This window comes from Sminthopsis crassicaudata, chromosome 4 (genome assembly GCF_048593235.1).
Source record: "Sminthopsis crassicaudata isolate SCR6 chromosome 4, ASM4859323v1, whole genome shotgun sequence".
NCBI lineage: Eukaryota > Metazoa > Chordata > Mammalia > Dasyuromorphia > Dasyuridae > Sminthopsis > Sminthopsis crassicaudata.
The window spans coordinates 103,209,362-103,223,117 of record NC_133620.1 but is presented as its reverse complement, the minus strand read 5'-3'; the positions used below and the strand labels follow the sequence as shown (position 1 = coordinate 103,223,117).

Here is a 13,756-nt window from a genome sequence, read left to right as displayed (position 1 = left end):
AAATCTGAATACAAACGGCACTTAGAAATGGTACAGTTTCTATATTATAGAACAAAGCTATATTACAAAACACAGCAGTCATTAAATCCATTTGGTACTAGTTAAAAAATAGAGTAGTTGCTCAGTGGAATAGGTTAGGTACACAAGGCACAGTAATCAATGACTATAGTAATCTAGTATTTTTGATAAACCCAAAGACTCCAGCTTCTGGGATAAAAATTCACTATTTGACAAAAATTGCAGGAAAAATTAGAAAATTAGGAACTACTATGATAGAAACTAAAGCATTGACCAACATTTGATACTCTATACCAAGACACGGTTGAAGTGAGTTCATGATTTGGGCATAAAGGGTGATACTATAAGCAAATTAAGAGAACAAGGGATAGTCTAGGAAGGAAAGAATTTATGGCTAAAGAACTAGAGAACATTATGAAATGCAAAATGGATAATTTTAATTATAATGAATTAAAAAGTTTTTGTACAAACAAAACAAATGCAGCCAAGATTAGAAGGGAAGCAGAAAACTGGGGAAAATTTTATATCTAAAGGTTCTTATAAGCCTCATTTCTAACTGACTCAAATTTATAAGAATACAAGCCATTCTCCAATTGATAAATGGTCAAAGAATATGAGCAGACAATTTTCAGACAAAGAAATTAAAGCTATTTCTACAAAAAATGCTCTAAATCACTATTGATTAGAGTAATGCAAATTAAGACAACATTGAGGTACCACTACATACTTCTCAGATTGGCTAAGATGACGGGGAAAAAATGATAAATGTTGGAGGGGATGTGGGAAAACTGGAATACTAATACATTGTGGGTAGAATTGTGAACTGATCCAACCATTGTGAACAACTATTTGGAACTATGCCCAAAGGGCTGTAAAACTGTGCATAATCTTTGATTCAGCAATATCTCTACTGGGTTTATATCCCAAAGATATCATAAAAAAGGGAAAAGGACCCACATGTTTGTAGCAGCCCTTTTTGTAGTGGCAAGGAACTGGTCATCAGTTAGAGAATGGCCGAATAAATTATGGCATATGAATGTCACGGAATAGATTGCTGTTCTACAAGAAATGATCAGTAAGATAATTTCAGAAAGGCCTGGAGAGACTTACATGAGCTGATGTTAAGTGAAATGGGCAGAATCAGGAGATCATTGTACACAGCAAGAGCAAGATTATATGATGATCAATTCTGATGGATGTGGCTCTTTTCAATAATGAGATAATTCAGGCCTGTTTCAATGGTCTTGTGATGAAGAGAGCCATCTAAACCCAGAGAGAGAACTGTGGAAACTGAGGGTAGATCACAACATAGTATTTTCACTCTTTTTGCTGTTATTTATTTGCATTTTGTTTTCTTTCTCATTTTTTTCTTTTTTGATTTGATTTATCTTGTACAAGGTGGGGGGAAGGAAGGGAGAAAAATTTGGAACACAAGGTTTTGTAAGAGTAAATGCTGAAAACTATCTTTGCATATATTTTGAAAATAAAAAGCTATTTAAAAAAAAAAAAAGAAATGGTACAGTGTAATTTCTGAATAAAAATCCAGGAAATACTCATTTAGGTCTGCCTGAGAGCCATCCTGGGTTCTTCCTCCATAAGAGACTTCACCCTTCCTCTCTGGTGGTCAGGTAGCAAACCTGATGAAGTGCTGGGCCTGGAGTCGGGAAGTCTAGCCCCATACACTTACTAGCTGTGTAACCCTAGGCAGGCCATTTCATGTCTGCCTCAGCTTCCTCAACTGTAGAATGGAGATAATCATACACCTATCTTAAAGGATTGTTGTAAGGATCCATGGGGTGACATTTGTAAAACATAGTAGGTACTTAATAATTATTACCTTCCTTTACCTCTCCCTTCTCTCTATTTTTCATTTACCAAATATTGTTATCACAGATTTGGCCTTCTTTCAAACCCTGTGATCTTCACAAAACCCTGACACCTCAAATGAATGCTAAATTGTTTCATGAGGAAAATGACAGAGACAACTAACGGAATCACCCCTCTGGGGGCTCAAGGCAGCAGGTGCTTTATCAACCCAGTTTCCAGTGGTGTGCAACACAGTCCCTAGCTGGATTTCCGAATCTGATAGCAACAATAAGAGCAAGTAAGCAGGCAAAATCTAATTACCTGACTTGTAATAGGACTTAAGTTGTCTACGCTTCTATGGGAATCTGCAGAATATTCCCCACAGAACATGAGGCAACATTAAAACACCATTAGTATTGATGTAATAGGGTTGTATTAGTTACCAATAGGAGGAAACAGCCAGATAATGTTGTTCAAACAAAGAATGTAAACAGCAGGTGTTCTGAAAGAAACAGCCTGATACTGAGTGACTTAAAACACATGCAACACTATATACTATGACATAAAGAAATATACTCTTATTAAATTATATGTGATATATATATATTATGTTTTACATATACTCTATGTGTATTATATTTATATATACTTTAACATGTATACCATAATATATTATGTATTATATTACATGTGTGTGCATGATATATAATATACCTATTTATGCATTTATGTATATATATAATATATATATATATATACTCATACACAAATGTACGAATATTACACTCTATAATATAAAGAAATGGCATTTCAGAGACCAGATAAGCCTCAGTATTGTCCTGATGGGCTCTGCAGCTATCTATGCTCTTGGAAAATTTCTGGATCTCTGGATTGCCAGCTGGTGTAGGGGAGCAGAGGCAATCAGCCCTAGTTCACATGTCTAGGGGGCTAATGTAAATCAGAAGAAGAATGAAAGGAAATCAGGTAATAGATTTTTAGTGGGGCTGATCTCCATGAGATTCCCTGGACATCTCATGCCTGTTTGCTATGGTCAAGATCTTGCAAGTCCTTGCCATGATGATGATGGTAGGGATGATGAAATCAGTAAAAAGAATAAATGGTTGGTTATCCTCTGCAAAAATTAAGGAAAACCAGATGGGTTTCCCATTATAATGAGGATAAATTTCCCCAAACTTCCTGTTTTTCCCTCCTTAGTGCACATTTAATTTATAAAATTGAAATTGATCAATCAGGGCAGCATAAGCTGCCCTGAGGAGCTCGCCAAGGCAGTCTGGCAACTACACGCTGTCCCTTTTCAGCTTGTACCAGCTGTAACTCATTTTCTCTCTTCTTTTGGAAAAGAGGGCCATTCAATTATTATGGTTATTGTAATTTTCTTCCTCATCATCATAAGAGTCAGGACACAAGATCCTATTTGGAGCAAACATATCCACAGCTCCTCTTAAAACACAGATTTCTCACAGCAATCAAAATGAGCAGTTAACAACCAATTTCATGAGGCCTGATACTGGGCATACCAGCCAAGATTGAGCTTTCTTGCTGTCCTGATATACTCTTCTAGACATCCTCAAGACTGCTCTCAAATTCTTGTTCCTCCATGGAGCCTCTGAGACCATTCTATTCTCCATATTATCTCTCTTCTAAACCCCTGCTGCACTTAATGTCTCTGTCATTTACCTGGCCATTAATCATATACCACCTTGTGAGAGTTTGTGCATTGCTGTGCTAAATGAATATATCTTACATTACTGCAGAACGTTTTCAAAAGATGGTAATCCCTTTCAGTTGTACAACAACTGAAAAACTACAGTACAAAAATATAATGGAATATTATTGTGAAAAATAAGAAATTATGAATGTGAGGAATTCCAAGTAGCATATGAACTCCTGCAAAGCAAATTCGGTAGACCACAAAGAAGAATATATACAATAGTTAAAATGATGTAAATGAAAATTTTACCAAAAAGCAGCTAAACGAGTTTCTGCACTATTAGGACAAAATGCTAAATGTTTTTGCTTGATTGTTACTCTTTGTCATTAGGGAGGGTTCATTTGAGGTAGGGGTAAAGGGATATTGCTCTCCCCTCCAGCCCCATTTTGTAGGGACAAAATGTAAAAAACAAAATGCATTTTTCTTTACTTTTCCTTTTTTCCCTGAGGCAGTTGGGGTCACGTGACTTGCCCAGGGTCACACAGCCAGGAAGTGTCTGAGAGCACATTTGAATTCAGGTCCTCCTGACTTCAGGGCTGGTGCTCCCTCCACTGCGCCCCCTAGCTGCCTCCAAAATGTATTTTTCAAAAAGAATCAATACTGATTAAAATAGGAAACATCAAAGAAAATCTTAAAGTATTCATATTTCATAATGAACACTGAAGGAAAAAACAGATTATTTGTTGGGGAGGAGAGGGGAATGTAGGTATTTCTTTCCCAAAATGGACTTTTCCTTTAGGAACAAGCATCAATCAAGGACAGAAGCTTGTAGCCAATCCAGAAGTTTAACAACTATATAGAGAGACCACTTTGAGAAAAAAGTTTGGAAGCAATGGATGTGGTAAGCAACAAATAATACCATAAAATGAAATTGACTATATTTTGATAGGAAATGATTAGCTACTAATGAAACCACCAACTTATTAAAGCAAAGGTCCACATCAATAGCAATTAAAAGAAAAAATAAAAAGTAGAAGGTCTGACATGCACATATAAGGGAAATCCATTCTGACTTATTTAAACAGATTGGAAAAATGGAAAATGGATAAGAGAAGATATTAACTATCCAGTTAATATGGAAGTGGTTAAGCAGAGGTTAAATTAATCAATCACCACCACAGAATTAATTAATCATTAAATCACTATCACACACACACAAAAAAAAAAAAAAAAAGAAAAGAAAAGAAAAGAAAAGAAAACGTTAGAAAATGTTAGTTACCAGACAGGATTTCCTTTACTACACTAGGAATAGTATAAAGGATCTAATTAGAGATGGCAAAACACATTTTCCTTCTCTCTGTGAAGAGATGAGGGACAATGGATAGAGATTTACAAATGCTGTCAGATAAAGTGTTGATTAGTTTTTCCTAACTTTTTTCTTTGTCATGTGGGAAGATGCAGTAGCCAAAAGCAACAAAACTTTAGAATATAAACTCCCTTGTAAAATCTTACAGAGAATAATAGTGGAAAACTGTGAAATGTATCACATAACATGGTGAAAAGCAGTGGAGGGAATAACATTGACATAAAGCTTAGCAAAAGATCTAGTTGAACTAGATAACCTCACATGTATTTAAGGATAAAAACAGGACAAGATTTTAAAAAAAAAAAAACTTTGCAAATTTCTGTATATATCCTTATAATAAGCTCTCTTCTCTTTTTCTGAAAGTGGGGTCCCCAGTCTGCTCGCTAATCACACAGAAGAGGCACTTGTTGGAGGAGACAATTTTGAGGTAGGAACCTTTGAGATTAGTTCTCAAGATATATTATTAGACATTATTACTAGTAACAAAAGGGGGCCAACAAAATATGAATTAACTATCAATCCATATGTGTACTTTCTTATGTGTGTAATTCTCTCTAAGAATGATCTACCTTATAGTGAAGGAATTCTTGATGAGGAAGAAAAGGAAATAAGGAGGTTTTAAAAATAATATCTCCTTGTAAATCACACTTTTTTGTCATTATAGCCATTGGCTAAAAGGTGGAGAGAATACAAGAGCTGTGCTTACAGTCTGTTGACTATTAAAAACAAAACAATCCTGGATTTGCTAGAGCAATGTGACATCTTAAAGGTTCTCCTCCAATAAGGCATCTCTCTTGCACGTGTCAAAATCATACTTGGTTTGGAAAGACATTAGCTAACAGAGATAAAAATGGCAATCCTCTAATTTGTAACATCAAGAGAGGCAAAAAATTAAAAAAAGATGTATACTCTGTAAAGTTGTTTGACACAGTTCCTGAAGATATCCATCATAGTCCAAACTGAAAAAGAATTCCTTAAATATGATAGGATTCTTCAGATGCTTCTACTTGCAGATGACTCTATGTTGATTATACCACGCCTTTGATTTTAAGAGCCTCATAAAATCTTATTTAGTGGAAGATTGTGAAAAGCATCACACTGAATAATGAAAAGTGTATAGGAAAATTAGTTTGACTTAACTATCCTTACAGGGAAGAAGAAACAAAGAGGAAGGATGTTTGCTGTTCAAACAATGATAGGTGGTTGGATCTTTTACAGAGGTTCTGAGGTTCACAGACCCACAGGTATATTGATAGATTTTAGGGGCCCGGGGAAATGTATGGGAAAATTCTCTATTTGAATATTATAATCCTATGTATTTTATTTTATGCATTTAAACATGTGATTCTTGGAAGGGGTCCATAGACTTCACCAGACTATAGCCAAAAGGATCCAAAGCACAAAAACGGTTAAGAACCAGAAGTAGAAAGCAAACCAAAGGGCTGGATTTACTTTGGGTAACTTTACAATGCTTTTAATGAGCCTAAGCTTCTCCTAGCAGAAAAGGACTTTTTATATTTATATATTCCTCTGGTGATCTAGATGACTATGAATCATGGACTATCAGTCTCTGAAAAATTAAAATTGAGAGTCATCATAGAATAAGAGAGAGATACATGGTGGGCAGAAATAGACTACAATGTAGTCCCAATCAAGAGTTCCCCAAGAGCAGTAATTAGAGGGCATAATCAGAGATGATGAAAAACACAGCCCTCCTTTCATTGAGGACTGGGGACTTGTTATACATTCTGTCAGATGCAGCTGCTCTGTTGTTTTTATTTAGCTGTATTTTCTATGTTGCAAGGTGGGTGTGGTGGGCATATTAAGAAATGACAGTTATATATATATATATTTTTTAAAAAGCATAAATAAAATCTTAAGAGAGAGATTTATCAGATGAGATGAGTAAGTGATGGAGAATCCACATGCTAACTGCTACCCCCACCACATAGATAGATCTGAGGTTCAAAAAGGTGCTGCAGGATGGGATAAGAGCAAATATTCTAGAGATTTAAAAAATAAAAAAGAATGGCATCTTCCAGTTGCAGGTTAGCAAACTTGGCTCTGATTTCTGGCAAAAATCCTAAAACACATTAAGGGAATGGCTAGTAAACACCTAGAAAAGAATGCCATGATTACACCTTGAAGCAAGAAGAGGCCATGTCAGGCTAATTTTATTTCCTTTTGTGGCAGGCTTAAGTAACCCTCCTCAGGGGAATTCTTCAATAGATTTTTACTACAAATTTTACTACAATCTCTTACGCTGTGGACAAGATGTAGCCATGCAAGTTACAATACAATTAGATGGCTTCAAAACTGGATGGAAGGCTGGAGTATATAATTATTTGGTAATCATGATTGGTTCAATATCAAATTAAAAAGAGGTCTCCAGAAAGTATCCTCTTGGTCTGTGCTGCTTAACATGGACATGGACAGAGACATGCATGATATTGCTATTAAAGATGTGCTTGATGGATTAGCTTTCAAAATAAGAAGCAACACAGAATTGGGAGGGAGAGCTAAGCCAGGGGATGAGACAGTTGGGATCCAAAAAGATTCTGACAGACAAAAACACTGGTTGGATCTAATAAGATAAAGCTACACAATTGGGCTTAAGACAAAGGATTCATAAATTCAAGATGAAGGAAGTATGATTACACTTCATTTTGTCTGAAAAAGATCTGATGGTTTTAGTGAGCTACAAGCTTGATATGAGTGAGCGGTGCCATCTGGCAGCCAATGAAGCTAATCAGCAAAGCCAGAAGCACGATGCTTCAGGAGCACTGCAGGGAGAGATGCTTTTTCAGGGATAGGTTGGAGTGGATGGCCTTTGCTGTGCTTTTCAGCTCTGAAATTTGGGAAGCCAGTGACCCAGAAACAAAAGGTTGGCTGTCCCCTGGGGAGGATGTACAGGATGTAAAGAATCACACAGACTGTGGAGGCCATACAGGAAGGGATCCACATCTCTGAAGTAAAAGTACCCACAGCCATTCCTTTCCAGATCCCTCACATTATCTCAAAATTTCCCCTCCTCACCTCAGGGAGCTCCCTCTGCCTCCTCTGTCAGCCCCCATCTGAAGCATTCAAGGTGCAGCCCCTGTCCTCCTGGGACTCCCTCCTCACCAGGGGAATGAAGGCCCTGGACTCCTGAGAGACTCTCAGAGCCCCGAGGAGCTTCAGGGCCTTGGGCTTCCAGTGTGGAGAGGAAAGATGGAAGCCAGCTCCCCTTCAGTCTCCCTCAGGTTCCCCACCCCCAGCTGGCTACTCTAGAACTGGTGGGGGGTTCCTCCCTGGCTGAGACCCCCTCTCTGAAGTTGGGCAATTAGCTCCCTGCCAGTGGGAGCGCTCCATCTCACCGTAACGTCCAGCAAACACTGTGTGCCTTTTCTGACGTGCTACAATTTAGATAAATGTGTTCATTGTGAAACCGTATTAGGTGTCTAAGCCTGGTGACCCCTTCTCCGGGGGAGCAGAGTGGCCCCTGCTTCCTCCTGGCAGGAGAGGCTCTAAGAGAGCTTCTATTCTCTAAGGCTTCTCTTAGAGAAGGGTTGCCTCCCCCTTGAGCCCCAGGACAGCCCTTGCCCTGTGGGGGCTTCTCCTTACACATGGAGCCCTGTCCCTATAGGTGGAGGTCTAATCTATTCTTAGAAATCCCAGGGATTTGGGGGGAACCTTTTATTATCGAATGACGCTTACACATGTGAAGTTTTTCTTCCTTCCTTAAATCATCCTATAATTTGCCACCATTTGTTTTCCCCTGCATGCAATGACTGATTAGGGGTAGAGTTTCAAAGATCCAACTTGTCCCGGACAGAAGAGTGATGATGACTTGGCGCTCCCTGGCCCGGGGCACAGAGGAAGCCTCTTCATCTTACAACTTTAGAGCTGATTCATTCTGGAGTTCTTTGGGGATTGGTGCAAGGAGACAGAGACAGCCAAAAGTTTTTTCCTGATAGAGATCAACCTGAGGCTAAGAGGGGAATTATTTTCAGATCTGTCAGATGGTGATTATCAAATAAAGATAGTGTAACTCAATGGGAAATGACTTTGTGAAAAAAAGATAATTGTAACAATAATTATTATGGCACGCTGTGCTAAGTGCTTTACAAATATTATCTCCCTTGATCGCCACATTAAACAGGAGGTGGGTGTTTGGGAAAACCGAGGCAGACAGAGAGCAAGTGATTTGTCCAGGAGGCGTCTGAGCACCGTCCATTGCATCCCCTAGCAGCCAATGAATAAGGACTAAAAGCCACACTAATCGAGTATACTCACTTCCCAAGGGCGACTGCTACCTTTGTGCCTGAGCTGGAAGAGGGACTGGGAGCACTGGGGGCATTTTGAACTAAGATGTGCAACGTTTCTGACCCCAAAGTTGCAGGGCTGCATTAGTGACCATCATGCAAGGATGAGGTGGTTCTGAACACTCTGGGCCCCCCATGATGGAAGCTCAGACTCCGCTGGCACTTGGGGTCCCTGCCCCCCACAGGCAGAAGGAGATAAGGCTGCTGGTGCTTACCATGTCTGCTGATGAAGCGGATGCAGCTCTCCACCACAAGAGGAATCGCTTGACTTGAGTCCTGAAGGAACAAAGGCAGACACTGCATGTGAATCCTCAGACAGAGACCGCCGGGCAAACAAGTTAACAAGAATTTTGTACTCTGTGCCAGGCCATAAAAACTGCCAAAAACAATGCTACAGTCACTCGAAGAGAAAAACTTTAAAAATAACGTGGGGGACACAAAGCACACACAGTGGAGGGAAAATGCTCTGAGAAGTGACGGCACTAACAGCGTCAGGGGAAGGAGGGGAGGACCGGGAGACTCCTGGAGTATCTGGAATTTCAGCCGAGACTTAAAGAGCCTCAGGGAAACTGAGGCAGAGGCCTATGTTAGACACTCCAGGTCCAGGGGACATTAAAAGCAAAGGCTCAGAGACGGGAGATGGGATGTCCCGTGGGAGAAGTTGCAAGTAGGCAGATGCCGGGTTTGCTAGAGGAACAACCAGGATTTATGTGGCACGTTAAGGTTTGCGAAGCACTTTCAAACTCTTGTCTCTTTTGTCCTCACCACAAACCTGGGAAATATTAACAGTGACAGCAGACACACATGTACCACCCACCAGCCGCCAGGCACCGTGCCGAGGTTTACTAACATGACTTCGTGGCCCCTGACAGCCACCCTCACAGTGCTAGGAGGCAGGGGCTCTTCCTTTTACAGATGGAGGCCCAGGGGCAGGAGAGGATAACTGGCCTGGCAGCACGTCCCCTGAGGCCGCTGCCCCCGACAGAGTGGGAGACCAAGGAGAGTGGGGTGCCCCCGGGAGCTTTCCACTTTGACAAATGGGCCCTACCATCAGATACCCTGACAGTCAGGTGTGGTGAGGAGGGGCTGACACGGAGCGGGGCACAGGGGAGAAGGAGGTCTGTGCATGAGGGACACAGTCAAGGTGAAAATGAAGCCATGTGGAGACCTTTGGGATGTGTGGGGGATGGAGGCAGGGATGACCCCGAGGCAGTGGGCTTGGGTGCAGGAGGAAGGGTTGCTCTTGATTTTGGAGAAAAAAAAAAAAAGAGTTCTAGTTTGGACACAACAAGTCTGGGACACCCATTGTACACCTAGTTTGGGCTGCAGGTGCGTAAGTGGACCTCAGGAGACAGACAGACCAGGGAATCTGCACAGTAAGAATAACAGAGGGGACACCATCACTAGTGAATGGGACATGGGTGAAGATCTGGCAAAGTGATCTGAGGAGCCATTGGACCCCTCAGAGCAAGAGCAGCATCACAAAAACCTCCCGAAGAGAGACTATCCAAGACAAGGTGACTGATAGTGTCAGAGGCTGCTGAAAAACTTATAGTCCGGAAATAAAGACATCGCTGGTAGCCTCGGAGAGGTTCCTTTCAGTCCAGGGAAGCCAGATGGCAGAGGATTTGGGAGAAGCTGAGAGGAAGAGGAGGAACCGGTCAGGATGAGGAGAGGTAGAGGGCAGCAGCGAGTGAGAGACAGAGATACAGAGATGGAGCAGCCAGACAGGAGCCTTTGCAATAAGCAGGAGGAAAGGAGTGTGTGGAGAGGGAGAGATGAAAGATAAAGCAGGGAGCAGAGATGAAGTGACCTGGCTTTAGTAAGAAAGGCCAGCTCTTATAAAGCCTGGAGGAAAGAGAAGGGCAATGCATCTGAATGATGAGAGAGATGAGGACGAGGGCAAGGAGGAGGAGGAGGAGGAGGAGGAGGAGGAGGAGGAGGAGGAGGAGGAGGAGGAGGAGGAGGAGGAGGAGGAAGAGGAGGAGGAGGAGGAGGAGGAGGAAAAGGAGAAAGAGGAAGAAGAGGAGGAGAAGGAAAAGGAGGAGGAGGAGGAGGAAAAAGAGGAGGAATTTCAGTGAATGGCCTCAGATTTGGGGGAGAAGAATGAGCAAAGGTTCTTGGCTCAAACACTGCAGGAAGGGGTGTCATGAGAGGCTTGAAAGTTGAGAAGATTGGAAGGAAGCCAATAGTTCAGTGTGTTCTCCACTTATCTCAGCAGAGCTTTGTTGATCACTTGTAGCCAGGGGACATGTCAATAGTAGCCTACCAAAAAGGGCCACTTGTTACTAAAAAAAAAGAAATCAGGCTTGTGATTTCACTGGCTTAGAGAGCTGCTGGTGAAGAACTTCCCCTACTAAGGTAGATTGGCAATTGCTTAGCAATTCAGAGAGGTGGCTCCTGGGACACCAAGAAGTTAGTGATCTGCCCAGGGTCAATAGAAACCAAACTGGACCTTGGTCTTCCTGCCTGGGAGGCTAGCTCTATCTCCATCATACCACACTGCCTCTCAGAGTCAGTAACATTTATCACAGGACTCAAAAAAGAGCTTGCTGTGAGACTGTAGTTCTTAATCTAATAACCTGCTATATGACCGTGTTATCCCCTGGGCCTCGATCCCCCCACTACAAAACGTGGCTGCAGGCCAGGAGACTGAGGAGTGAAGGTTGGTGTAGGGATTCTGTAAGGTGGAAGAGAAAATGCTTGGAGGAAGGCGTTTTCACACACAAACCAGCATGCAGGCGTACTTACATGTATGTGTACACCGACAAGCCTACAGACAGACCCCAAACCAGGAGACTTATCATGGCAACCAAACCCTAATCAGCTGGGCTCCCATCTGCCATCTATTACCCAACCTTCTCTTTCATGTGTCCCAACCTCCAGCCCAAACTGGTCATTCCCCAAATCCATCCTGTGCTTTCCCCTCCCCGGGGCTTTGTTCCCTGGGTTATTACTTTTGCTTGGGATGGCTTCCATTTTTTCCTTCCCTAGTTCCACCTAATTTCTACCCCTTCTTTCAAAGTCTGACTGAACGGGCTCCTTTCTCCTCAAAGCCTCCCCTGATTTCCTCAGCCACAAGTTCTCTCCGCCTCTTCTGAAATCAAGGAGATATTTATTTTATTGCCTGACAACATTCCACTGGGTCTTCCTGCTATTTGGCTGGGCCTTATCTTCAGATAAGCAAGGACCATATCTTGTTCCTCTTTGCATTACACCCAAAGCTCTTCACACTGCATGTGTTCCACAGATACTCGTTGAATGAATAAGAAAATTAAATATATAAGAAGCTAAGAGAAGTCAGGCAGAAGAACTCTCCAGCTCGGAACAAAAGGTAGGGTTCTGATTAGTGAGAAATAAAGTAGAACCCAGGCCACAGAGGCCCTACTGGATTCCATCCATCTCAAGAGATTACCTGCTCCTCTCTCCTAGCTCTAGATACTCAGCTTTGCCCATAAATTGGGTACCAGGAGGGGAGCAGGTGGGTCTTTCCAGGGAGTCAGGCAAAGGGTGGGCTGGCACGGCTCCCAGTTCCCAGGGCGCCGGCAGCCCTGCCAAAAGGTCCACTGTCTGTGCCAAGGTGGAGCAGGAGTCAAGAAGGTCCTAGCAAATGTTTATATTCATGACCCGAAAAACCCATCTGTTCCCCAAGCTTTCCAGCTCCGGGGGCCAACCTGTCCTTCCTGTCAGCAGCACCAGGGCCTGCTGATCAGGCTGAAGTGATCGACCATTCCTTGTTCTCCAGCACAGCCTCGAGGGAGGTCAGAGAAGGGTCTGAGGCCCAAGTCCCTGAGGCTCTGGATGGCTCCCTGTCTCCCCCTCTCTCTTCCTCGATCTGCTGAGCTGCTCAGCTCCGAAGGCACGCGTTAATCCTGAGCACGTAGCTGGCGTTTTGGGGGGCGCAAGAAGCGCTGGGACCGCTCATCAGGCTGCTGCCGAACCCGCTCTGCTCGGACTGTTTGTGTCAGCTCCCTCTCTTGGCTCAGGTCCCCCAGGAGCTCAGGGTCTCTGCCTGATGTAACTCCTGTCAGGACACTTTGGACAAGGCCAGATGCAATGAGGTGCTTAATAAGGCCTTGTGCTGATGACATGGAGCTGAGTGAGAGGGAGAGATAAGGCACCCCTTCACACGCCAAGTTGTGAAAAAAGTCAGTATTATTTCAAAACAAGGATAATTGCCCAGAATGTTCAGCTAGAAGACCCTATCACATGGATTACAGTTATCCAAATAGGCCAGAGTTTACTAGCCCCCAAATATTTCTTGCCAGGCTACTCTTCCTAAAAAAGTCTAATAAGAAATTCAATGTTCCTCCCGTACAATTAGCTGTTATCAGCTGGCGTTTTGTCTGGACAAGCTGCTTTCTGGACCTATCACTTAAGTAGGCCTCAGTCACCAGGAAACTAATGGAACTATTTGTTGATGGTTGAAATTTGGAGGTCTCTCTGGTTTCCATTAGTTATTTTGAGAGTTGACCAACAAGGGAATTTTTGACTCAAGCCAGGGATTAGAAACTCTGAATCTGGAGGAGTTTATGGAAGAGTTTTAAAACAGAAATGCTTCCATATGACTCAAAAGGATCTGGGGGGAGG

General features: G+C 42.3%; 1 protein-coding gene across 5 annotated transcripts in view; it reads right to left on the bottom strand.

Moving 5' to 3' along the window:
- The window catches only part of SRGAP2 (SLIT-ROBO Rho GTPase activating protein 2), a 252,665-nt gene that overhangs the window by 27,866 nt on the left and 211,043 nt on the right, over positions 1 to 13,756 (bottom strand). For all 5 annotated transcript variants that reach the window (XM_074308983.1, XM_074308987.1, XM_074308985.1 and 2 more), the window contains exon 14: positions 9,382 to 9,442. In XM_074308983.1, the coding sequence (XP_074165084.1) occupies positions 9,382 to 9,442 (61 nt within the window). The remainder of the gene's footprint in view (positions 1 to 9,381; positions 9,443 to 13,756) is intronic.